At 42.1% G+C, this 26717-nt stretch overlaps 3 protein-coding genes across 3 annotated transcripts; 1 reads left to right on the plus strand and 2 right to left on the minus strand.

Annotated features, from left to right (window-relative positions):
• Positions 1–126: 126 nt before the first annotated feature.
• ubfd1 (ubiquitin family domain containing 1) lies at positions 127–5686 on the minus strand. The gene is made up of 7 exons (XM_034540317.1): positions 5423–5686; positions 3782–4048; positions 3475–3683; positions 3329–3394; positions 3116–3221; positions 2938–3020; positions 127–538 (listed from the first exon to the last, which is right to left on the minus strand). The coding sequence occupies exons 1-7, from the start codon at positions 5436–5438 to the stop codon at positions 428–430; spliced, it is 858 nt and encodes a 285-aa protein (XP_034396208.1). The 5' UTR covers positions 5439–5686; the 3' UTR covers positions 127–427.
• A 3847-nt stretch (positions 5687–9533) lies between these two features.
• LOC117734849 (UNC93-like protein MFSD11) lies at positions 9534–17935 on the plus strand. The gene is made up of 13 exons (XM_034539147.1): positions 9534–10009; positions 10441–10496; positions 10584–10691; positions 10774–10853; positions 11631–11727; positions 12923–12981; positions 13153–13297; positions 14212–14261; positions 15605–15670; positions 15760–15885; positions 16002–16176; positions 16283–16418; positions 17181–17935. Exons 1-13 carry the CDS (start codon positions 9920–9922, stop codon positions 17331–17333), a joined length of 1341 nt encoding a protein of 446 aa, XP_034395038.1. The 5' UTR covers positions 9534–9919; the 3' UTR covers positions 17334–17935.
• On the minus strand, positions 16874–24540 carry kdm8 (lysine (K)-specific demethylase 8). Its single transcript, XM_034539148.1, has 8 exons — positions 24424–24540; positions 23025–23504; positions 21838–22010; positions 21551–21683; positions 21381–21431; positions 20016–20165; positions 19806–19898; positions 16874–19723 (listed from the first exon to the last, which is right to left on the minus strand). Exons 2-8 carry the CDS (start codon positions 23496–23498, stop codon positions 19559–19561), a joined length of 1239 nt encoding a protein of 412 aa, XP_034395039.1. The 5' UTR covers positions 23499–23504; positions 24424–24540; the 3' UTR covers positions 16874–19558.
• Between the last annotated feature and the right edge of the window lie 2177 nt (positions 24541–26717).

Genomic DNA, 26717 nt, shown 5'->3' on the forward strand with positions numbered 1-26717 from the left:
GCCAATGTTAAAGTGGTCCGAAGGCCAATTCCATACCTAAATCTAAAACCCATTCTCATCAAACTAGACCAAATGTCAAATAAGCAACATGTTGGTTCCTAACAAAGTGAATAAAAAAAACAAATGTATTTCATTAAATAAGTTTTATTTCTTTAAGAATAACTGAAGAAAAGTGTTAGCAATTTCTGTACAATTGTTTCATCATTTTCCCTTGGATTTGCTGAAAACCTCGAATGATCAACAGGGCTGAGAATTGTTACGCTGCCACATAGTGCACTTTTAACCTAAAAACAATATGATTAGTCCACAGGCATCCGTCCGTTTCCTTTGAATGTATTCCAAGAAGTTCCTTAAGCCTTACTGTTGACTCAAGTTTCATTTTTCATTGGCTCCTCCTCTCAATCCCAGTTCAAAAAAAAGAGGCACATTAGAAATACTGCCATTTTCCAAGGACTGTGTCTTTGATTGCATCGACAAACTGTGCAGGCACCCAGTAGACCCAATATTGAGACGCTTCTGTCGGACCCAACTGAAAAGCCTGCAGAGGTGGCAAAGAGAACGGAAAGCACGTTAAAATGAGTTGACGAAGAGTTCACATATCAACAAACAACACTTTCAATACAAACAAGTGGTTTAAGACGCACATCTAAATGACATCTGTACATTTGAAATGAGATCTAAATATCTTAAAATAAGGTTATCGGGAATGCATATAATTGAAGCATGATGCTTTTAAATAAATCAACATTCAAAGTTTTATGTCATAAACTGCCTCTCAATGAAAGACAAATTCATTTGCAGTACTCTACAGCCCACGTAATCCCTCCAACAGAAAGAATAATGAATGATTACTCCATACCTCCTCCTTTTTTTACCTCAAACATTAAAGTAAACAGGGTGGATCACTAATATCAACGATGGGCTTGGTGTTCCACTGGCATTTTAAATCCCTCATCTCCTCTTCCATCTCCTCCTCATACATCATCAACTCGACACAGGAACGTGCTTTCACCGAGCAGCTGCCGTCAAATGCCATTCTCGTGCCAAAACATTACACAAACACGAAGCTGGCGTCGTCGCACTTCCACTCTTCTGCACTTTGAATATCGTTCCCGTGGCCATACGGTGATCCACGTCGTGGAATAAACATCAGGAATAAACTCCCACGTGTTTCATTGGCTACAGGCGGTCCGATACGCGGGGAAACCGAAACAACAAGGAAGCGAGGACATCTGAAAATGACCTAAAAAGGGTCACTCGCACAGCAGCCTAGAAGTTTATAATCAGCGTTATTGCTTCAATCCACTTGTGGCCGGCTGCCAAGAAAATTCACCTGATTATGCCGTCAGTTTGTACCACCTTTAAATTCATCACTTTTCTTGTTTACCTCCCATTAATCAAAACATCAAGGTCTAAAACGCATCAGCTATACAACTGGCAGAATGTACCGCATTCGCCTAAAATGTATATATATTCTCCATATTAATGGCGCTCTGACATTCGGTTTTGTTGAGCGCTGGATCTCCGTCAGACCACCCGGTTCAATTAAGTTACTTGTTCTGGGATTTCCACCTTTTTTCTGACAAAGAAGAACTCAAGTGCCTTCAGACCGAAAGGTTAATCTAGAGAAAGCGTTGACATTTCCCTCTCCGCTGCGGAGCCCCAGACAGCAAACGATGACCTCCGTCAGTCTGATGCACACACACACCACAGCGACTCCACACACACACACACTACGGCGACTCCACACTCGCGTCCGCCTCGGAGCGTTTTGGCATTACAGCGGTTCATAAAACAGAGACCCAGGATTTAAATTTTGGATCGGCCACAAATTATTTGGGTTGGCTCCTTCGAATTACAGAAGTTAATACTCTCTGCCTTCGTTTGACGGTTTTAAGCTGGAAATCTCCCTAAAGCAAGAATGACCGATATCGTGCTGGACACTTCAAAAAACGTAAACAATTTCAATCCCAAGATAGCTCATTATTTGACCCCACGTCAGCTTGTGTTTCTTACAAGCGGCACACACATGTATCTCGCTCAAATGCAATATACTATCCTACTGCAGCCATCAGGTTTGGTTTTTCCTGTGGATTGTGTAGAACAATACATCTGGTGATTTCAAAACACTCCCATTTTTAGGGCCCGTGTCCATATTTTTCTGAGCGCCGGCGTCTTTTTCCCCCCACTTGCCCCCAATGAGAGAGCGTATTCGGCAGCGGTGCACCCGAAGTCGGTTTTTCTGAGCACTCTGCCTTTTTCTCTTTGTGAAGTGCTTCGAGTTGAAGTTTCTCTGAACTCTCAGCGTCACTTTAGAAAATGGAGCAGCAGCTTGTTGTGGCCAACAGATCGTCCTCCTAGCTCTAACGTTACGGCTGTCAGACCGAGCGGGGACGAGCTCATCCATACAAAGCATGAAGCAGGCATCCCCCGCTCGGCCCCCGTGGTGAAACAAATAGATAGTAGACCACACTGATAACAAAAAGCAGGGGCGATGCTAGCCTATCACACAACGGTGGTTAGAGTAATGGTATGTCTTCCACATACTGTTGTTGTAGAAACATACAAATAAAACCCGGGATGAAGCTCTCTTCAGGGCCCTGCGTGCTCTTTTCAGACAGAAAAAGACGCTACACCGGCCTTCATCCTATTTTAGGGAATACCATCTTGTTTGGATGATCTGGCTTGGTTGTCAAGTTGGTTGCGGGGAGAGAGAGCTCGACTGCTACTGGGTCAGCGGGGTTGACCTTTAACTAGAGAGGAATCGGCAGCACTGCGGAGACTTCACGCATGATAGAAGCGGAACGAATATGCTGTTCTGAAACGGTTCATTTTGTCTTTGTTGTGTATTTAAAAGTGAATGAAGAAGAATAAAAATACATGCTCCCCTCCCCCCATTTAGAATGGGCCTAGCTGTACGGGTGTCGGAACTCTTACCATCATGTGATAGCCGTCCTGGTCTTCGATGGGTTCAGACACTACGTTTTTAATGGAGCCCATTGGGACTTTCTCCGTTCTCTCTGTAGAGATGAAGAAGAAACAAAAAGGAGTTTTAGTCGTCAGTATCTTTGCGTTCAAGTGAATTTAGCAAAAACAAGGCCAGTTGTATTCTCACCCTTTGTTCCGATCCACAACTGGTCCTGCTCCAGTTTGAACGTGAGTCTAACTTTTCCTCCGGATTTGTTGAACATCCCGGATAAAGGCACTGTTGGTAATCGTTCCTGTTAGCAGGGAGAGACAGTCAGTCTTTGTGTCCAGGACTTAAATCATATAGTTAACCTGAAAGATAAACAAGAACAGGGACTGCCCTGCCTCCATCTTCTCTCACCTTTGTTCCTTTAACAGATGCCATTATGTCATCTGGTTTACCTTTGTCCAAAACTTTCCTGTGTTGCTGGAATCACAGTGCCGGTTTAATAACACCAAACGCCATGAATATTTGACTCTATTCTGCAGAAATGCCATTAATCTTACCTTTTGCCTGCATAAAGGCTCTTTCTTGTCTTCTTCAGCTTTAACTTCCTGCTGGACGACCTCTTTGGGTGTATTCACAGCTAATACATCATTTATTGTAGATCCTACCACCATTATTTTGGCACCGTTTGTAATCTTTATTTCACGTAGCGTCTTGTCCTCTGTAAGCAATCCTTTGTACATCACTTTCTGCATTGCAGGTGGAAGACCTAGGAAGACATAAGAGAGCATGTCACGCGTTTTAAAGATGGACGAATCCCTCTAAACGGCCACAACAACACGTGAAGGGGAGCGACCGTGTTCGTACCAGTGAGGGAGTGGATCCTCTCTTTTAGTTGCGCTCCGGTGTTATCAACCGGAATTTTCAGATCATATTTATTCTTGTTCCAGATAATCTTCAAGTCCACCATCTCCTGGTCGCTGTCGTCCCCATTGCTAATACTAGAGTCCTGAGTTGTGGCGTCTCCTGCAACTGTGGAAGACGTGGATTCTGTGTCAGCTTTTTCAACCTCCTCAGCGAGTTGTTCTGCATCTTTTGGCTTGTCCTCGGTTTCCATTATGACGTCTTCACCTCCTGGAAGAGTAGGAACACATTCAGTGAAGTTCAGTGCAAAGTTGTTCGTGCTCTGAATAGTATATCAGGCATTTTCCCACATAGATGAAATGTATTCAGAAACACACAACATCTGTAATGTTCTACTTACCACAGAGATATTCATGTACTTCTGGCAACAATAAAATGTCGACATTGTACACGCAGTCTACAAAACACTGAACGGCCCAATGAAGCCACATTTCACTCTAGGTTTTGACAGAATTTAACAAATTAAACAAAAAAAATGACTATTTGTTATTTATTGTCTATTACCAATAGACAATAAATAAAAAATTGTCATTATTTAGTTTATTTTTTTCACGAGTGCTTCCTGCATTGTTTTATATTAGAAATGGATCACCTGCACTATAATGAACACATGCAACATCTTTTATGAAATAAAACAGTTACACAGGAAATACCATATATTTAATGAGAGTAGCTCTTGAACAAAAATACTAAATTTACCATGAGACAATATGTGTCTGAACCTGCATCAATAACCAACATAAATAAATAAATGACCTGGGTGGAAACCCAGCTGTGGTATTGTTTTCCTGTCCTGAGGCCACATTTACAATTATTTTCATCACATCATATTTATTTTACATGATGTGTATCATTGGGAAATCTACCAAGTCTTAAACAGTGGGTTAGTTATTAATAAGTGGTTTATTTACAGTTGTCATGGTTCTCTTTAATATATATATATATATATATATATTTGTTTCAAAACCATTTTCATAATTCTTCCACAGCATAAGCAGCTATATAGTGTGTCAATTTAACTCAAATGGACCAGTTTCGTTTCGTTTCGTTTCGTCTCTCTCTTCTCTCTCTCTCACTTCATCCCATCTGAGCAACCTGTCTAACTTGTCGGGTTAAAGATCAAACACAAGCCTAACCCTGAACCTAACCCGGTTCATGACCGACATCCTCGCTCCTGTAACACGGCTGGCCTTACTGGTCACTAAACTGGGAACGTGAACGTAACACAACTGTTTGTTGCTACTTGGTCGTTACCGTTCCTAACCTGGCCATGTTCAGTGAGCGTCTTAAACGCAGAAGTTAACCACTTCAAACCTGACACGAGTTCAACCTTCCGACGTTAACTTTAGTCCTCCACAAACCTAGAAACATTTGACTGCTGTTAGCGACCGTAAACGTTAGCTAGCTGCTGCACTGGACAACATTGAAAGAATAACGTTATGGAGAGACGTACGTTCACATCACACGGCATTAACAGTGTCGCATCGTAACATGCCCATGACTAACACATGTTATTCCATAAACAATGTCTGGACTCAATGTAAAGATATGAAGGAAATACTGCTGTATTTTCTCAATACCCACCAGCCTGGGTCGCCATGATGATTGTGTACAATCTGTTGTACGTTTGAGCAAAGAGTACAGAGAGCAGGAGGATATCGGATATTCAGAAAGGGAAAAACTCGACCGCAAAGGAAAGTTGTGTTGAAGCGCACATGCTACGCGTGACAGCGCGTCAAACCGGAGAAAGAGCAATACACGTTTTAAATGACGTAACACTTATATCTATATTGACGTTTGCAACGTTTAAACGTTTAAACGTTTGAGTTAGCCGATGGACGGGAAGACAGAATGAAGATGCGCATGCGCATTTGAAAATAACTGCAAATAAAGTTATATTTAGACAAAAGCGGTTCAATGGAAAATAATGTATCGAGCTGGAGTAGTTAAATTAATTAAGCAGGTCGTAAAACTAAGAATGTCACTGCATAATATAGCAACAAAGGCCTACGGGATTTCTTTACGAACCCGGAAGTGACGGATAGTGAGCCCTCTCGCTTTGCTGAGCGTCTTTGTTTTTTTGTGGCAGCAAACTGCAGACAACGAGAGGTGGCACTTCACTCAATGGCTATTGGATACTGTATTTCTTCTTCCTTCGTATTGTATGACGTTTGGGGTTTCACATTATGCATTATCGCCAACTATTGGAATCTATGGAACATTTTCATATACTCATAATAGTGAAAATGCATCAAAAATACATATATATATATATATATATATATATATATATATATATATATATATATATATAAGTACAACAAAGTAAAAGTAATCTTAAAACTTAACGGCTCATTTCAAAAGAATGTCTTTTTTTATTAGCCTTATTGCAAGGCGGTAATTATAATACATGTAGGATAGAATCAGGGACTCCACCTGTAATATGTCGAATTGAATCCTCTTTATCTAACCCCAAAAAACACTTCTCAATTTTTTCCAACCTCCTTGATCCCCCTGGTCCCCCCCCCCCCCCCCCCCCCTCTCCCTCCACCCTTCTACAAAGCCACTTTGTTGACTACTTTACAAAAAAGATAGACGACATACGCTCTTCATTTACTAATCCATCTTCCATAACTACACCTCCAGTAACTTCATCTTCTTCCCCCTCGTTTTCCTCTTTTATCCCCCTGTCTCCTAATCAAGTTCTTACCTTGGTAACCTCTGCCCGCCCAACCACCTGCCCCCTTGACCCCATCCCGTCTCACATTCTCCAGTCCATTGCTCCGGACCTTCTTCCCTTTCTCATCCATCTTATTAACACCTCCCTCTCAACCGGCTGTTTCCCTAACTCTATGAAGGAGGCAAGAGTCAACCCTCTCCTGAAGAAACCCACTCTCGACCCATCTGAAGTCAATAACTACAGACCTGTCTCTCTCCTCCCCTTCCTTTCCAAAACTCTAGAGCAAGCTATCTTTAACCAAGTCTCCTCCTTTCTCCACAGTAACAACCTTCTAGACCCCCACCAGTCTGGATTCAAGGCAGGCCACTCAACAGAGACTGCCCTCCTTGCTGTCTCTGAGCAGCTTCACACTGCTAGAGCAGCCTCTCTCTCCTCTGTCCTTATCCTTCTAGACCTTTCCGCTGCCTTTGACACAGTGAACCACCATATCCTCATGTCCTCCCTCCAGGACCTGGGTATCTCAGGCACCGCGCTCTCACTCTTCTCATCCTACCTCACCGACCGCTCTTACCGCGTAACCTGGAGAGGATCTGGGACTGAGCCTTGTCCTCTGACTACTGGGGTCCCTCAGGGCTCAGTCCTTGGTCCTCTTCTCTTCTCTCTGTACACCAACTCTCTCGGCTCTGTCATTCGCTCGCATGGCTTCACCTAGCACAGCTATGCTGACGACACCCAACTGATCCTCTCGTTTCCCCAATCTGAAACACAGATAGCGGCACGAATCTCTGCCTGTCTGACCGACATCTCTCAGTGAATGTCCGCACACCACCTGAAAATTAACCCGGACAAGACTGAAGTTCTCCTCCTTCCAGGAAAAGGCTCTCCCACCCACGACCTGACTATTAACTTCAACAACTCAGTGCTGGCTCCGACTCTGACTGCCAGGAACCTCGGTGTGACACTCGACAGTCAACTCTCTCTGACTGCCAACATTACCACAATAACACGCTCCTGTAGGTACATGCTGTACAACATCAGGAGAATACGACCCCTTCTCACTCAGAAGGTGGCACAGGTTCTGGTCCAGGCTCTGGTCATCTCACGGCTAGACTATTGCAACTCCCTCCTGGCAGGTCTACCTGCTAATTATAATTTAAAATTTACCATATTATAATAATATAATTATAATATGGTATAATTCCGACTTTGCAGTCTATTATAAGCTCAATACTAAAATGTGGACACAAGGATGCCAATAAATACAGCGGGATCAGCATTCTCCAAACTGTATTCTACTTAATGAGAAGCTCATGTTGGATCTTGAGAGGGAAGGCTTCGTTATCAAGGAGCAATATTGGTTTTGTAAATCGAGGTCATGTCTTGAGCATGTCTTTTATTGTCTACAATTACAACAACTAAATATAAATCAACATATGAATGTTGACTTTTAGAAATCTTTTTACATGACTGATGTAGATATTTTAGCCTATAGACTTATTAAATCTGGGGTATTTGGAGGATTCTAAAGGGCTATATGCTCCCATCAATGATCCGTAAGATTAAACGAGTATTACACCATCTGGTTCTCATCTTCTTCAGAAAACAAGGTGATGCTTTGTTCCCCACAATATTTTCAATTTATATTGATGATTTGGTTGAAGAAATTACAGCTTTACATTATTCAATGATGTAAGAGAAAGTATAAGTATTCTTTTGTATGCAGATAACTGTTTTTTATATCACCATCTGAAGAAAAACTGCAACAAATGCTTTCATACACTGATACGATGATGTGGTTATAAAAAAAGAAGAAGACTGAAATAATTCACTTGAGGATTTTCCTTCTAGCACATGCAGGTGGCAATAACTCGCTTAAGACAAACTTTATTTCTATTTTGACGAACTCACGGATTTCAGAAAAGGTGTCATGGCCGTTGCTGGTTCAGCAGAAAGAGCTGTGGGAGGGATCATTGGTCAAAGTAAAAACCGGAAGGAGCTTTCTAACATTATTAAAGCTTTTTCAAGTTTCTGTGCTTGATGACTCTGCTGGAGCTTTGACATACTTCTTTGTGTGAATGAGTGCAAAACACAAGATATTTTCTGGGTGCAGATGCACCAATGTTCTAGTGGGGGAGGTTGGGATGCGTGAGGCTCGCTGGAGATATGTATAACTCAGTTATGGATGTAATTCCTTGTAATGTAGGAACTATATACTGCACAATAGTTTGGCAATTTTACCAAGGGATCAATTCAATTCAATTTAATTCAGTTTATTTTGTATAGCCCAATATCACAAATTACAAATTTGCCTCAGAGGGCTTTACAATCTGTACACATACGACATCCCTGACCTTTGACCTCACATCGGATCAGGAAAAACTCCCCCAAAATAACCTTTCACAGGGAAAAAAGGGAAGAAACCTTCAGGAGAGCAACAGAGGAGGATCGCTCTCCCCGGATGGACAGAAGCAATAGATGTCATGTGTACAGAAGGAACAGCATTACAGAGTTACATAAACACTGATTACAGATAATCGATAAACTCTTATCCTTGATGAATGTGTAATACATCATTAATTGTCGATGATATTTTGCATTATCAATCTGAATCTGCTAGCAACTAAATGAATCATAATAATGAGAAGTGTAATACATAAAAAAGTTTTAGTAAAGTAGACGTAGGCTATGAAGTAGTAAAGGGTACCTCAAAAAGTATCCGCCAGTAGAATACTTGAGTAAAAGTAGCTCAAACATCTTCACTGTCAAATGGACTGTTTTGCTTTTTTCATGGAAGAATATTCCTCCTGGAAACCTCTGGAAGGCAGCAAAGCTAAACAAGTGGACCGCAAATTACACAAGAAGAAGAATCAGGAGAGAGAGAGAGAGAGAGAGAGAGAGAGAGAGAGAGAGAGAGAGAGAGAGAGAGAAAGAGAGAGAGAGAGAGAGAGACAGAGAGACAGAGAGACAGAGAGAGAGAGAGACAGAGAGAGAGAGAGAGAGAGAGAGAGAGAGAGAGAGAGAGAGAGAGAGAGAGAGACAGAGAGACAGAGAGAGAGACAGAGAGAGAGAGAGAGAGAGACAGAGAGAGAGGAAAACACGGACATAGAAGTTGTAGAACAAGGAAGACCGCAAAAAAAATTGGCTAAAATTGAAGTCACAAGTTGTCATGTCACAATAGGCTCCTTATGGCCGAGGGAAGTGTCCTCATGACAGTGCTACCTTGTTGCTGTCCGGGTCTCACTCTCTGCAGCTCAATTGAAAAGTCAACTTTAGTCGCGCGACTTTGTTCTAATGGGTTCATCCGAGTTGTTGGTGAGTCCGTGAGAGAGTCGCAGCTCAACATTACCAAGTACGTTTTTAAAATGCACGCGTGCTGGGACCAGTAACAACAACAACACACCATGGCGGACAGAAGGACCTGCAACGTGCTGATTTTGGGTGTCGGGTTTTTGTTCATTTTCACCGCCTTCACCACCTGTGGGAACGTTGCGGTAAGTTCCACTTTAACCACGGTGCTTTAACGCATCACGACCCGGCTCTCGCTACACACACATCTGTAACTGTATACGTTCAATTAAAAATATATTGTGTGTATAGGGCTATTTTTTTTAAATGATGTATCCCGAATAATTTGTATATTTATGCAAATCACAATAAAAAACATAAAACACATGTTTTTGGTTTTGTACAAACATGTTAATAAAACTTTGAATCTTAATAAAAAAAACATTGGAAAAAAACCCGGCAGATGTCTCGTGGTGAGAGGAAACCAGCCAACGTCTGGCGCACCTCGTGCTTCTAATTTTCTTCAATGGTCAGAGACTTTATCAAACCAGATGAATGAATTAAGGACACGTGACTCATCTCATTAGGGACACATGACCCATCTCGGTCCAGTCTAACCCTTCTATCTTATTTTCAGCAAACTGTAGTGAAAAGCCTGCAGAATGATACCTTCAGTGGGAGCGGGTACCACAGGTAGGTCACGTCCTCACCTCAGGATGGAGAGAAGATATTAATGTTCTTTTAAAAACATGTCTGTCCACCCTCTCCCCCCAATCACAGTCTCGGAATCATCTATGGCGTCTTTTCATTTGCCAATTTACTGGCGCCGACAGTCGTTGCGGTCGTTGGACCAAAGATCACCATGTTTCTGAGCGGCCTACTCTACAGGTAAACGTCACTATGGTAACGACATACAGGAGGTTGATGGAGATGTTGCTCATTGCGTGTTCTCCACGCTGTCTCTCTCCAGTGGGTACATCGCCGTGTTCATCGTCCCTTCAACGTGGTCCTTTTACTTGACCTCTGTGCTCATCGGCATTGGAGCAGCCAGTAAGTTCCTCTTTGTGAAATTAGTTTTTTACATTATAATATGAACAGTAATGAATACGTAACTTTTCTTTTTTTTGAAATGTTTGCATCATCATGCAGATTATAGTTGAGTTATAGAAAATAGTGACAAAATGTTCCTTATAATTCCCCAGAGATGTAGGAGACATCTTCAAGCGTCCTCTTATGTCTCCTTAACCCCAAAGTGACAAAGAGAGGCATCAAATCCGCACATTTGAGAAGTTGAATCTGGAAAATTATTGGGCATTTTTGCTTGAAGAATGACAGAAACAACTGTCACATATTGGCTCATCAACTAATCATGTTTAGTTCTAGCCTACATACTGACGTCCCATTCATAACAAAAAACTACACATGCATACTTCAGCTTGCTTCCTGTTTTATTTAGCGGCCTATTCAAGCTCAGTTTCTGTGTTCAAAATAGTGTTTAATCATGCATACAGGGATTATTATGACTGGGACGTGTTGCAGAGGAGAAATTAGACCTTAAATGGGTTAGGAGTTTATTTTGGCGACTAAATCGTGTGCAGTGCATTGAGCTTTTGCATGCAGATGTTAATGAAAAATACTGAGAAAGCAGCTTTTACTGGAAGAAATGCGGAAAAACTGATTTGGGTCCATATATAATTCAGCCTCAAATCGTTGCACTGTGATGGATTTTTATCTTGTCCCGGGGCTACTGTGTGGTTAGAGATAATATTTCACAATTAACTGACTGGCTAAATGTTTCTCTTGCTCATGACCTCACTTCCCCCACAGTGCTCTGGACCGCTCAAGGACACTTCCTGGTGGAGAACTCAGACGCTTCCACCATCAACAGGAACACCGGGATGTTCTGGGCTCTCCTGCAGTGCAGGTATACAGCTACTGACACAGTTACACTCCAGGCTTTATGTTACCAATATACTCATTTTAATACTTGGATCATATTTTATGCGATTCTCTGCAAATGATCCAACGAAGGCCTTTAGTAATTGTCTTTGAGAATCCAAACATCCTCCTGCTTATTAGCTTCTCAAAGCCACCCAAGGTTGCACGTAATGTAGCCTGCATTATATATAATTTCCTCCCATTATTACATTCGGTGCATAACACAAAATTCATCACAATGTTTGTCATGTTTTCTTTCTTCATCTTTTTGTTTGATGCAACTATTCCAGTTGATCAAAGACGTAGCAGCCAGAACACTGCCAGACGTGTATTTTTAGCTTGGCAGGATATTACTGTATGCTTTATTTTAGAATGCATTTATTAAATCACGTTACAAATTGTCATATCTGTCAGTGAGTCATTATTTTCTTTGCACAATGTAAAAAATCAAAACAGCCGAACCTCTTTAAACAGAGTTCTGCAGGTGTGAGAATGTTGGCCTTTTTTTGTCTCTGGTGTTCGGCCCGCTGCTCTTGCACATCGGCTCGGACAACTCGTTTGTATTTGTTAAAATATGCAAATTGAATTAGTATAATAATCACATTGGCTGTCATCTGCTCCAAAGGACGTTAATCTGCCTGTTGCAGTTGTGATCCCTGCCACAGTAAACTTATGAATAACACACACACACACACACACACACACACACACAGTTGTCTTTTAAGAAGATGCCCTGTTCTCCCTCGCTGAGGCTTTGGGACAGACTAATTGCTCATCTACATTTTTTTTGGTTTAGGTAATATGTAATTAAAGACGGAAATAGATCACAGCATTTTGTAGGACTGCCCCGTTCACCATGAAAGGCGGATAAACAGCTTAGAAAGAGAAGAAAGAAGCTGCCTCAAAGGCAGAAATGCAGATTATTGTGTTTAGAAAGGCAGCGTTTGAACCCTCCCCCCAAAAGAGTCCAGTCGATCCCTTTTCCATCTGTCAAACATGATTTCTCAGAAGACATTTTAATAGCAGCGACAGCGTATGGCCATTGCTTTTTTATTGACACCTCTTTTGTCAAATTACCCAAAGAGTTTAAAAATAGATTTAATGAGGCGGAGAACAAAGGATAATTTAATCTTTTTACTGTGTCTGTCAACACACCTGGTTCACCTACTTTTCTTTTACAGCATGCTATTTGGCAATCTTTACATTTATTTCGACTGGAATGGAAGGACAGAGATATCAGGTAGGGGTTACAGTACTGTGGTAAATATAATAATAACATCTTACATGATGATGAAAGCAAAATAGAGGATCAAATGACCGGTCGGTTATTCTGAATACGCTCCGAGCTTAATGTTGTTAATGTATCTCGTGTATTTTAATCAAGCGCTTTATTTTAATCTTCCGCTCTCAGACAGCAGCAGGAGAAACATTTTTCTGTCCCTGCTGGTCGCCTCCATCCTCGGCACGCTCAGCTTCCTCCTGTTGAGGAAGAGCCGCGACGAAGAGGAGCTGCTCTCTGAAGAGGAAGGGCAGTCGCTGCTCTCGCCCGGCGTGACGTAAACAAACTTCCTGGAGATAATTACACCTTTTGTCACTGTTGTCAAAATCACTCAGAATATATCAAACATGTCTGAAAAAGGACAAGGAGGGTACCAAAAAGTATACATATATATATGTGTATATATAATATATATTTATAAATATATATACACATATATCCTCGATGGACTGGCGGCCTGTCCAGGGTGTCCCCTGCCTTCGCCCTATGTCAGCTGGGATAGGCTCCAGCGCCTCCACGACCCTAATGAGGATAAGCGGTATTGAAAATGGATGGATGGATGGATACACATATATATATACATATTATATATAAATATATATGTATATATATGTGTGTATATATATTTATTTATATACATGTATATATATATATATATATATATATATATATATATATATATATATATATATATATATATATATATATAAATAGTGTTTTATGCAACACACCAAAAAAGTAAATATGCATATTGTTTTTACAAATAACTCACCTTGAATGTTGAGGTTTGTCAAGATGACTTGTAGTTTTAAATCCCTCTCGTCCATTTCTTTCGGCAGATCATTGTCATTTCGACACAGTCGAGCCTAATCACCACACTTGTTACAAGTAGGGTGCAATCAGGCACATTTGTGGCGGCCGTTCTCTCTCAGAGTGACGGCAGTTAGAGATCCGATCGTGTTTAAGTGATTAGCGGCTTAACAAGGAGTCCCTCGGGGAGCCGTCACCCACTCTCTCTGCAGTGTGTGTGGAGGAGGTCTTTCAGGAATCGAGTGTCCCGCATTTATAAATCACTGCGCCCGCTTGTCCCTTGAATGAAGCTACGTCCAAGTTTGTGTGTGCAGGGAAAAACTGTATTTATTTATTTCAGCTTCGTCAAAGTTAAACTTGATTTTATTGTCTCTTGTTCAGGTATGAGAGCAGAGCGAGCACTGCACTGCAGGAGGCCAAGTCCGAATTCAGTAAGTTGTATTATTCACAAATGCATATGTATAGATCTATATGTAGTAACCAGACTATATACTAATACAAGACTATGTACTGTACTCATTCTAAACAGGTGCATAGTGTGTATCCTGTTAAAAAAGGGACACATTGAAGTAGTCCGTGTAGATGAACATCATTCTCCCATGATGCAACACACAAATATCATTGAGGAGCTGCAGTCTAGGAACAAATTAAGCAAATTGTCACAAGTATTATTATATATATAGAAATAAACACTTGTCTCTATTTGTGAAGTAGTTTTATTGTATTGTATCATTCCCTTGTAGTATAACATGGAAAGTATATTGATTTCCTTGTATACTACCTGCTAAAATAATATACTATGATTATTATAGTATGATAATAACGCTTACTGTATACAGTTAGTACGCCGTATGAATTTGAGACACAGTTTACGAGCTACAGCTGTTACAGGTTAGCACAAAACGGTATAGCGGAGGATGCTGGGAAGGGTCGTCAGTTCGATTGACCTTTTGACCTGATGGTTGCGCTGTGGCTGGGTGAGAAGTCTGTTTATAAAACATTAATGAGGGAGTGTAAGCCCATGTTGAACATCGTTTACTTCGTCATCTGAGCTGAAGTTTTACAGAAAAGGGCCCCCAAAAGTCTTTTTCTTTTCCTTTCTCCGCTCTCCGTTATTCGACACAGTGACGGTGACCTCTAGCGCTCCGCACTTCACTGCTCTCGCTCTGAAACCAGCGGGCGTTTTGTTGTTCTTTCTTGTGAAAGTGTTTTTTTCTTCTTCTTCGTGTGGATAGAAATTCGTCTGGCATTACGAGAGCGCACGGAGAACCGTCCTGTTGCAGATTACATCGGTTTTCAGCCGCGCTCGCAGCCGACCTTCGGTGCGGCCCGAAGCATCAGATTGCTCTTTGTCACGCGCGTATCTTGTCTGCATGAAGACTTGTGTACGCCTGCCTCTACGGTATCAGCTTCATCAAAGATGCACACGGATTCATGTCAAGAGGGGGGCATCCAGGCATAAACAAACAGACCGAGTGGGATTTATTCTTTTGAAATCTGTATTTCCCCATAACCTTCTGGTTAAATTCTCTCCCTTGGGTGTTTTTTTTTTTCTTCTCACCTGCATTTAAATGTGGATTTTATGGCTTAGTGAAACAGAATGTCTTTTCACATCTTTTATCTGCATTAAATGTAATTGTCAGAGGGTAATGGAGCCCTTAACGTCTGCATTTAAAAATTACAAATTAAAAATCTGAGCTCAATCCACTTGTTATCATTAACACATTCAGCCATTAGCAATTAAAATCGGCGTGTTGTGTGTCCTCCCGTTCAGAGACAATCCTCCAGCTCCTGAAGACCAAAACAATCCTGTTGCTGAGTCCCTGCATGGCCTACAGCGGTAAGTCACATTCATGTCACGATGACCTGAACCTCCAGTGATGCTGGAGAGCCGCAGCGTGCCCCTCCCCCCCCCCTATTGCTCCGCAGGCCTGGAGCTGTCGTTCTACAGCGGCGTGTACGGGACGTGCGTCGGAGCCACCGCTCAGTTTGGAGATTCGGCGAAAGGCTTGATCGGGATCTCTGGGATCGTGGTCGGCATCGGAGAAATTGTGGGTGAGTTACCCCCTTTTTTTTCCTTCTCTCTCTCTCTCTCTCCCAGAGCTCGTTTTGGGTGATTGAGCCACCGGGAGACGCTCCGCATTCATAAATTCGCTCTTTCCCCACGTCAGGGGGAGGCTTGTTTGGGCTGTTGTGCCAGAACAACCGCTTCAGACGGACCTCCGTGGTGTTTCTGGGAATGGTCGTCCACTTCGTCGCCATCTATTTGATCTTCCTCAACATCCCGGACGACGCCCCCGTCGTCTTTAACACCAGCACCCAAAGCCAACCCTTTCTAACTCCCAGGTGGGCGAGTTCTCTCACAAATGAGCAAATAAAGAAGAGTGAACACGGAGGGAAGGCCCGTTGCAATTCTGCGGTGTCTTTTAACGAGCTATATTTTCTCTTTTAGCGTGTCCATCGCCCTGCTGTGCAGCTTCCTGCTCGGACTCGGGGACAGTTGCTTCAACACGCAGCTCTACAGCATATTAGGCTGTGTTTATGCTGAACACAGCACGCCCGCCTTCGCCATCTTCAAATTCATCCAGGTACTCCCGAGTTGGCAATTCTCCGGCGTTGTTAGCAGAGATGTGCAAAGCTGGGTTAAAATGTTGTCTTGTCAGGGATGAAATAAATGCACCTGAAGCCCCATAAAAAAGGGAAAGAACGAGACCCTCACACGTCTCTTAATCCCCCCCGTTGTCTCCGCTGCAAACATTGGGCTCGTGAGAAGAAATAAAGCCCGGACATCTTTTTTGTTTTTTTTTAACAGCATGCACAGATGCTCCGTAAGTCACTTGTCCTGTTTTCTTCCAAAAACAGAGAAATTACATTTGATATTTATTGGTTTCATAATGGAGCCTCTACGGTCTCCGGAGATCTCATTTGGATACAGCCAATCAAGTCCTGCATTTAGCAGTGCGTTTCTCCTGTTAATGATTAAAAAAAAATAAAAACAATTAACAATGCAATTAACAGATTGGCCTTATTTTTGCTCTCCAAAAAGGAGGACTAAATTGTGATTTCAGTTGCACGTGAACATAACCAGTAAATAGTTATTTTTAATACAAATAATGGGGTCTAATACACAAAGGATGCCTTTTGAGAGGTCTTTTCCTCTCGTGCACAAATCAAAAATTAATTGCAAAAAAGAAGAAAGTGCCCTCATGAAAAGTGCATAATGACCCTGTGGGCGGGACCTAACCATCTCAAAGTGTCCTTCACCATGTGGGCGGGACCTAACCATCTCAAAGTGTCCTTCACCATGTGGGCGGGACCTAACCATCTCAAAGTGTCCTCCTCTCTGTCAGTCTGTCTTCGCAGCGGCGGCGTTCTTCTACAGCGGCGCCCTGCTGCTGAAGTGGCAGCTCCTCGTGATGGTCCTCCTGGGCTTCGCCGGGACGCTGTGCTTCTTCGTGGTGGAGCGGATGCAGAGCTTCTCTGTAGATTTGCAGGACTATTAGAAGGAAGATGATTGCTTTGTGGGAGGAGCTTCTATATTAAAACACTTTGTAAGGGTCGTAGGCATTCAAAATAGTAAAAATAGATTATTGTAACAACTGAAACGTTTTGATTGCACCTTGCACGGTCTGTACTAATAACCCGACACTACATCATTAATCTTGATTTTTACATCTTACTGTAGGATTTTTTAAATAACCACTTGCCTTATATCGTAATTAATTGCATTGCTTCCAGCTCAGGTTTGTTATTAAAAGGCAGTGTCATGGGAAAATATTGTATGTCGAAAACCAATATTTTTTTTTAAGCTGTTCATAGTTTTCCAGAATGATTGACAGTTTGACAAAAATAGATGAGAGAAATATTACGTGATTAATGCCTGACAATCATTGTTCTTAACCTTTTTGTGTGTGTAGATTCTACATGTTTTCCTCCCAATGTTGTGAATCTTTGAATAGTTGTACGCTTTTCTAGTGCCGAACAAATCTAGTTCCTGTGTTTTGTAGCATTTTTGTAATAAACAAGTTAAGATGGTGCGGCTCCAACACACCGCCTCTGAAATAAAAGATGCGGTCTATAAATAAATATGACTGTGGAGGAATATTACCGAGGTCACGCTTATTAAGTTGCATTTGACCTGAAAATTGAACAAATTGAGGGCCCACGCTTGGATGTTACGCTGCCGGAGTGAACTGAGTTGGAGAACAGATTAAATGTTCCCCCCAGAAGGGAAACAGTTTGTCTTTTTACACCAGTCTAAGTGGATTTGGTTGTTTATTTTTACTCACCACAACCAACGTATGTCCAGTTTATTGGAACACAAAACAAGATAAATCTACCGGCTTTAATGCTGATTTGCCAGATTTATTTGAAAATCCACGAGGCCATTAATCAAAAAGAGGAGCAGCTGAGCGTCCGGCTGGAAGAGAAAAGGGGTTATAGGCCCACATTACTTTACTGGTAATTGAGTATTGATTACATTATAATGAGAGTAAGCAGTTTTGTGTGATCTTAAGTCTACTTGACAACGGCAAAGAGCTGATGGGCTAAGTGAAGAAAACAGTGTTTACTCACAGAATTAAACTCTGGCAGGGTTCATGTTATTAGTTTAGATAACCTCGTCGGGAAAGGTTTGGATAAGTCTATTACCTGGGCACTGGGTAATGCATACAATCTGACACTTTTGATCTGCAGCACTATCATGCAAGATGTTAAGATTAGTACGTTATTAGCTATGTATTCTTAAAATGCACTTTTGGCTATTTACGCCCATTCACAGCTAATTATCGCCACTTTTTTATATTTTAGACTTGTTTCTTTTTTCCTCACAATTTCTAAATTAGAGAAACATATAATTCATTGCATTTTCTTGAGCTATTGTTTACAACCCCCCCTTCCAAAATCCTACACAACTCGTCTCCATTTCCCAGCACACGCCTTCATTTCGGTCACATCCTTCGATTGGAACGGACCGGGGCTCGTTAGAAATATCCGAAAGATGTGAAAGCGCCGCCGTCTTTATAGTCTGGGTTTTGTGTTTTTGAAGCTCGACACGAGTTGTGCTGTCGAGGTACTTAACCGGCGAGACTCGTTTCATTTCAAAGTCGGTCTGGGCCCGGGGGATTAATTCATTTCATTTATTCATTTTCGTCTTGCGACCCGCTTGATTGTCTGCGACTGTCGGGTTCAACCAGAGCGCCGTGTTTACGACCACATCTTTTACACCTGTAGCTTCGCTGGGTTATTCAATTCTGAAGACATGCCTCATTTCCATGAATTATGGAAATCACACATCTGAGGATAGTTGTACGACTAAGGTTCACAACACAATTAAATATACCAATTTGAAAAGAGAAACATATCCCATCAAGTGAGATGACTAACAACCTCTCCGTAATTATATGCAGGATGAGAGGAGCACAAACAGTTTTAACTGCTCATTTGTTTTGTTCCCCCCCACCCCCGCGCTGCTAGCTTTCCACACAATGGATGTCGTTGCAATCATCATCATCAGCACAATTAAACTAATCGCTCAGCAGTGAGTGTTCATTGCTCACGGATCAAAGGTTTGTGTGATCAGCGGTTGTCCTTAGATTTATGAGAATTAGCCTCGCATTAGTTAAAAAACTCCAAATTGATTTCCCTCCACAGAAAAACAAGCTCAAACTCGAAAACAACTTGAAAACACAACTTCTTTTGGTTTTCTTTTGGGATCACGGATCTGCAGTCACGACCACCAGAAGCTGACGGAGAAGCTGAGCTCTAAGGAGCGGACGTAGTGCCAGTGTCGGACGGGGATGAACAGCACGTCTCCGGGCTGCAACACACATTCCAGATACGGAGCGCGGGCGAACTCCGGGAAGCGCTCCGCGTCCGGATTCTCCACCTCCACCTACACGGAGGCAGTCAGAAATCGGAAATGCTGCATATAGATTTTTAGCAGGCTCAACATGCACCGCCTCCGTCAACCCCACCTGACTGGTATTGTGAAGGAGCTTTGATTGATGAGGGTACAGCTTGTCGGTGTCCTCCGGGGAATAAAGGCGAATGTATTTGCTTCCCACCACCTGGTGTATAAAAAACGGGAGGGGGGGGGGGGGAATCCCACGTGATAAACACACAGCGGTCCCGTGACAGATCATCAGACACTAACTGCATTCATAAAATAGCCGTGATATCGTCACCTGAGCCAGGAAGTTCTGCTGAGGGTCTTGGTGCAGAGGAGACACCGTACCTCCGGGCCCAAACCACGCGTTAACAGTGATGTCGTCCTCGTCTCCTTCGCCGAGGCAGCAATAATCCGGAGGGCGGATGTCTTCCTTCAGCTCTGGTATCTGAGGCAACGTAGAAATAACAAAATCACATCAAGGAGGGCATGTAAGACTCGCTCACTAAATTATAGCTGACGTTTCTTTGCAATTAACATGAACAAAAATAATAATATATATATATATATATATATATATTTCTTGCACTTTTTGAAGGTTGCCCTTCATGTTAGACACACATTTTTTTATTAGAATAGAGTAAAATGAAAAAACTAAACTATATAATCCCTTATACACATACAGTATATCCATAGATACACTTTGTGTATACAATTATTTATGACCAAATAGCTGCAAAACTAATGACCTCAGCTGCACTTTCTGTTTTATGCTCATAAGCAAACGTTAGCATGCTGACATGTTGAAGGTGCTCAATATGAACATCTAAATGGTAACTGTAACTGTAACTAACTGCTGGATGAGAGCAGTGCAGAGCGGCAGCCACAAGCTAACCAGTGGGGCACGCTCACGTGCACTAAAAGGCACGATTGTGTCCTCAAAGCAAGGAGCAGCTGGGCTAACGGCACACAGATTACATAGATGATAGTAGTGTGCTGCTATATTAATGCTCTGAAGATGGTGAGGCAACATGAAGCCAGACGTTACGGTCACATTAAAGTAGTAACGGGGCAAAGAAATCAATACGGCAAATGATTCAGTTCACAGTACAGTGACATCATGCATCCTAAAATGATCTGCACATAATCATTATCATAATTGTTTATTTGAATCGATTTATTTAAGTACGTTGCACATGCAAGGAATTTGACGGGTTGAAATATAATATCGCTTTTGCTCCTTAGTCTTATATTCTAAAAGTAATCACAAAATATAATAAAGATGTTAATAGTCTGAAGGAAAACATGGAATTTGTCTTCTTGTCAGTTTCTAGATACATTTAATTAACATATGATGAGCTGATTCCTGAAGGACGAGGATATTGTGTGAAAAAACAGCGTCTGGCTTCATTCTGCTCCATCATACGGCCCAAAATACATAACGTTTAGCTTGACAAGGTGCCCTTTTTGTAAAGTTCACTCCAGACAATTTATTGACTTGTACGGTAAAATTAGGAGTAAAAGTCAATACTGTTCAAAGTAATGCGGTGGGAGGACGACAGATGGAAAATATGGAGAATTCAATTCTTCACAGTGCCAAAAAATATAACCTGAATAATCTGTCATCTCGACAATGACGTCGTCAGAGCAGACGCGACCGTACCTGATCGAACAGCTGGTGTTGAGCGAGATAACCCAAACCCTTCACTCCCTCCTGGGCCAGTTTCGATCCGCAAAAAGGAAAAAATTAAAATAAATGCCGCGTGACAAACCACACGGGAGATCTTCCCTTCGTGAACAGTGCAGCGAAGGACTGGACGAGGATGCGCTTACTTTATTCCAGATGTGTCGATCGATGAACTCGTTGACCGTGAGCAGCGTCTGTGACCATCCCTCGTCCGTGTACCTGGACCCCACCTCCACGGGAACCGTCCGACAGCCGGCCACAGACCTCAGGTATCCTATGCTTTTTGCGGGAGGGACAAGAATCAATTAATTAATCACACAACTGTTAAAAACAACAATACAAGTCACAAATGTGGTCACATGCACTATTGTGCACTTCTGGATGTCCTCCTCCACCATCAGAGCTCTCCTTGTGAACGAAACAACAAACAAACCTCCAGGGGTGTTCGTTGAGGGCGGGCCAGTGCCCAATGGTCCCCTCTAAAACCACTGGTTTGAGTGGGAGCAGGTAGTTGGTGCTGAAGCTCTCCAGTGAAGGACACTTTATCCTGGGAATCGCCAACTCCTCTTTGATCACAGGAGCGCGTGGGATCTCCGTCTTCATTCTCTTAATGAGGCCAAAAACAACGAGTGCTTGTCAAGTCTTTTAATTCAATTCTAAGATGAACAGCTTTGAGGGGAACATGTCAAGAAAGAAAACCTGTCATCGTGTTTCTCTACGAGAGAGCTGAAAAGGATTCGTCGATGAATCGATTGTCGGAAAGGTTTATCGTCCACGTCACTTCGTCGAGCTGAAGCCAAGACGGGGAATTGAAGATGTGTTAGTTTGTGCTTTTTAGATTCTTTATGTGAAAGTAAATTCAATACAATTTGATTTTGGACTGTTGTCTGGGGCAAAAGAAGCTTTTTGAAGATATCTCCACGGGCTTTAGGAAAACTGTGATGGGGATTTCTCCCTCGCTTTTTTTTGAGAGAATGAATTGGCAGAAGAAGAGATAATGAAAATAGCACTCCAGCTCGACTCCAGAGACCAAATAGACATTTATAGTCAATGTGGTGGATGTTATGCTTTGCAAAGAGAAACAAACATGTAGTTCAGAAGAAAATGCCGCTAACCTTCCTCTAAACTCTCCATCGTGATGGCATCTAAACAAAGTGATCTGACATTTGAGTGTTTGTTGGCCTTTATCTTCAGTGACATCTGACGGGGTGCGACAAAATAGAGGGCGACAAAGGAAACACTTGTCTCAAACTTTAGAGACGCTTATCCTGAAAAGTCCTGCACGGATCTCGTCTGTGGCTGCAGCCCATAACGCTACTCTTCGGTGTAGGTTCACATGACAACAGTGCACTCATTGGTCTCCTACATTAAATCAGCAGGACACATCAGCTTTTATCATCATGACGATATCCTTCCTTGTGATAATAAATATGCTTTAGCAATTAGTTTTAAAGCTCAAGAATGTTAAGAATAAAGGTTGCATTCAACTAAAATCTTCACATGACTATTCCCACTTCTTCAGCCGATGGCTTTATTGAGTTAACTAATAACTTATGATGAGCTAAAGTGACACGGCTCACATGACATGTTTAAAAAAAAAAAGAAAAAAAAAGGACTGACCTTGACTTCGGTGTGTTCACTTTCTTCTTCTAATTCCGTGGGTTTCCTGACTTCGCCTTGCAGGATCCGGACAATGACCTGAAGTATGTCATCCATGATGTCCGCACCCATCAGTAAACCCATGTCACAAGTCCTCACGGCCTGCACGACCTCGTCTGCCGACGGGTCGTCGCGGCACAGAGCGGCCACTTTGAACAGGCAGCCGCAGGAATAAACGCGTCTCCATTCTTTGTCCACGTGGCGCCACGTTCCCGTGTTGAGCTTCTCCCACGAAACATCCACGACGATCTGAGCGTTGAGCATGCGGCTGGCGGCGGTGGCGTCGCTGTAAAGCTGCCGCCGACACCGCTTCAGCATCTCCACCACACTAGACTCCACTTTGTCGCCGAACTGCAGCGGAAACTCTTCCTCATCACGAGGCAGAGCAGCAGAGATCTTTGACCACAGCGTGGCCGTCGATGAGACGGTCTTCATTTGGCGCTGCGGGACACACAGGGAAGAAGGTGAGTTCAGGGCAGCACTTGATGACACACAGTTACATTTACATGCGCACTGTTTGTGGAATACTTCAACGTAATATTCAGAGGCAACGGTTGTCATTTAATTGCTCATTCTTTGCTCAGCTGGTTATGGGTCCACTATTGGCTGAAGCTGCCCACCATCGTCGCACGCACGCACGCACACACACACACAATCTTTGACTTAACACACATTTTGCAAATAAACACACAATAAAAGCAGTCATTATTTGTGGAAATAATGACTGCGGATAAGTCATTAAGGAGGATGGTCAGTCAACCTTGATTGAAAATCCACCTCAAATTCTGTTATTATTTTCTTTAAAACCTTAGGAGTTGTACTCTACTGGCATTTATAGATAACCCGGTATCCACTCGTTGGTCATCTAAACATTTTGAAAAAAAAACACAACATAAAGATGAATGGATGTCAAATGTGTTGCTGAATACAGTTGGATGTTAATAAGTTATATACGAGACCTAAACATGAAGGTTTGGATATATGTTTTATTTGATTCTGAATCTGTAAGCAAATACAGAAATGCTCAGTGTACATCATTTAATTATCTATATTATTATTATTACTATTATTATTATTTGGTAAAGCATCCCCAAAGTCTCCACTGTGTAAAGTTCTACCAGCCTTAATGACGTGATATTAGACAATATTAAAGATTGTGAATACGACATTTAGAGACAAGACTATTTAAAGCTAGGAAATACAAAGTAGCTTCGCTGTCGATCAAAAGTGTGACATTTAAGTCGGTTTAACTCATATGCGCGCGCACATCAAATTCAGGAAACCGACGCCTTTTTAAACGGTAACGTTACGTTTACTTTGTCGCTGAAGAGGAACTTAACACGCCACATGCTATATTTACCTGTTAACACGACATTTACGCCGTTAATCCATTACTATCTGTCATACAGGGGATTGTAACCAGCGCACAAGCGGCTTCAACCACGGACGCCCACAACTTTACTGCCTGTGGTACATCAAAAACAGACCGGAAGGAAACTCGGACAGCGGGACACATTGGTTCCGTGATAAGTTCAAGGTGTCAAAGGGCAGAATAAAAAGCTTCTCAAAACACTGCACAAATACGTAAACCTTTCAAGGAGGAAAAAAAACGTGGTCGTTTTTATTTTGTTATTTATTTTTTCAGCACAAACTTTGATCTCCATGTGCTCCAGTAGGAGTAACCTCTGCACTCTAAATTGATTGATTGAACTATATGGGTGACCCACCTCCCCAACACACGCACGCACACACACACACACACACACTGCTCCTACACTGTCACATCTGTCCACACAAACCCTCAGCCTGGCAGCTGCACAAACATCTGTCTTTCTTTTTTAGATGATCAACCAACTGTAGTGAAGCTCTGGCATTCAAAATAAAAGAGTGATCCTGTCATTGAGAGGTATAGATGGAACAGTCTCCCTGACCACCTAAGGGCAACTGGACTCTTTTACGACTGGCCTAAAAAACTTTTTATTCAGGAAGGTGGTTTATGACTTTGAGTTGAGTTGTATGACTTGTCAACTATTCTTTTTTTTATTATAGTTGGTTTTAACTATAGTATTGGCTCTGTGGCACTGAGATTATTGAATGAAGAGTGCCTTACAAATATAATGCATTATTATTATTATTATAAAGAAAACAATTCTCCCAACATAAAACATTGATGCAATTGTTTCACCAACATTTGTTTCCTTCTCTTTTCATTGCTGCTGCAGCTCAGAATGTTTATGTAAATACAGATATTCCTAGAAGGCTGATTGATATGTATCAGAGCAAACATGATAGGAAACCTTGCCAAAAAGTCTATCTATAAACACGCGGCACCATTATCAAATGTCAAACACTCTATGAAATTCAAATACTCTCAGTGCAAACCGTGAAGCTGTTCCTGTATGTAAAGCAGGTGGAGACAAGAGCAAGGCAGCCCGGCTTTCCAGGAATCACAGGGGATTTTAAAATGTTTCATGCATTTCTGTTCATTCTCACTGTGTAAACAGCAGAATTCTCGAGGCTCGAGCTATTGTTCACACACGCACACGCACACGCGCACACACACACGCACACACACACACACACACACACACACACACACACACACACACACACACACACACCTCCATTGTTCACTTACTTGCATGGAGGTGAGGAATTACTGTGGAGGCCACAACTGCAGCATTGTGTTGATTTCTCTGTATTTTAAGCCTTTGCTATTGCTTTTGGGAAAAGGCACTAAAAGTGAAAAATAAGAAATCCCAATTTGAACGTAAAAGAATAAATGGAAGGATGGAGAGCAGACAAAGTATTAATAAACTGAAGGTTTGAAACTGAACTACTGGATAAATAGTTGATACTGATCTATTATAATACAATGTGGGGTCAAAAAAGTGCTCACCCATTGGAGCAAAAGCATAGGTCCCTCTATATTGTGGGACTTGGGAGCCGGTCAAACCCACTGTGGTCATTATTGTATGGAATGCTGCGGGATACAGACCTTCTAATGTGAATGCTGTGAAGTGTTCCTCTGCTTATGTGAGTGGTAAGGGTGGTCCCAGCAGGAGAGGCCAATGTATTATTCAGATATGTCTGACTAAGTGGTTGTAAGACGGTGTGAGGCTACACCGAAGGTCAGAAGCCCAGCAATGTTATTCCTCCCTGGGCTGTCGGCGCTGACTTCCTGTGCAGGCCGTCCTCCCAGATCTCCATCGACAGGGGTCAGTGACCTTTCACAGGTTTACTTGGTAGGGGAGGCCGGTCGCACCATCTGATCAGGGCCACATTAGTGGTGTCGCTCTGAAGATGTTAGAATGTTTTATTTGTCTATTTTTTTACATGAGATTTAATTCTCAACCACTTTAAACTATGATGGCACCTGATATTAAACACTCCTGATGTCCTCGCCAAGGACACTGTGTTGTAAATGCGAGGCGTTTTTGGGGAGTTGAGGAATTAAGAAGAGGTTTTTTGAATATCAAAACATTTAGTGAAAAAAACTGAATTGCTTTCCTGCAAAAAGTTGCCACTTTCAGATTAGATTATTTTAGTTTAATACGACTACTGGAAGCAGGGACGGACCAACTAAATCCACCTTTCAAGACAACTAAAGCTAGCAAATAAACACATTCTTAACAAAACAGCGCTCCTGGAGCT

This window comes from Cyclopterus lumpus, chromosome 8, assembly GCF_009769545.1.
Source record: "Cyclopterus lumpus isolate fCycLum1 chromosome 8, fCycLum1.pri, whole genome shotgun sequence".
Lineage (NCBI taxonomy): Eukaryota > Metazoa > Chordata > Actinopteri > Perciformes > Cyclopteridae > Cyclopterus > Cyclopterus lumpus.

Excerpts from the sequence above, each read along its gene's own strand:
- ubfd1 (XM_034540317.1), bottom strand. Across the intron at positions 3,395-3,474 it reads AGCCTTTATGCAGGCAAAAG|CAACACAGGAAAGTTTTGGA; the intron begins GTAAGATTAATG and ends CTGTGATTCCAG. Across the intron at positions 3,021-3,115 it reads GTTGTGGATCGGAACAAAGG|AGAGAACGGAGAAAGTCCCA; the intron begins GTGAGAATACAA and ends TCATCTCTACAG.
- LOC117734849 (XM_034539147.1), top strand. The coding sequence starts at position 9,920 with ATGGCGGACAGAAGGACCTGCAACGTGCTGATTTTGGGTGTCGGGTTT. Across the intron at positions 13,298-14,211 it reads CTGCTCTCGCCCGGCGTGAC|GTATGAGAGCAGAGCGAGCA; the intron begins GTAAACAAACTT and ends TCTCTTGTTCAG. Across the intron at positions 16,177-16,282 it reads CAACCCTTTCTAACTCCCAG|CGTGTCCATCGCCCTGCTGT; the intron begins GTGGGCGAGTTC and ends TTTCTCTTTTAG.
- kdm8 (XM_034539148.1), bottom strand. The coding sequence starts at position 23,498 with ATGAAGACCGTCTCATCGACGGCCACGCTGTGGTCAAAGATCTCTGCT. Across the intron at positions 21,684-21,837 it reads CTCAACGAACACCCCTGGAG|CATAGGATACCTGAGGTCTG; the intron begins GTTTGTTTGTTG and ends TCCCGCAAAAAG. Across the intron at positions 20,166-21,380 it reads AACACCAGCTGTTCGATCAG|ATACCAGAGCTGAAGGAAGA; the intron begins GTACGGTCGCGT and ends ACGTTGCCTCAG.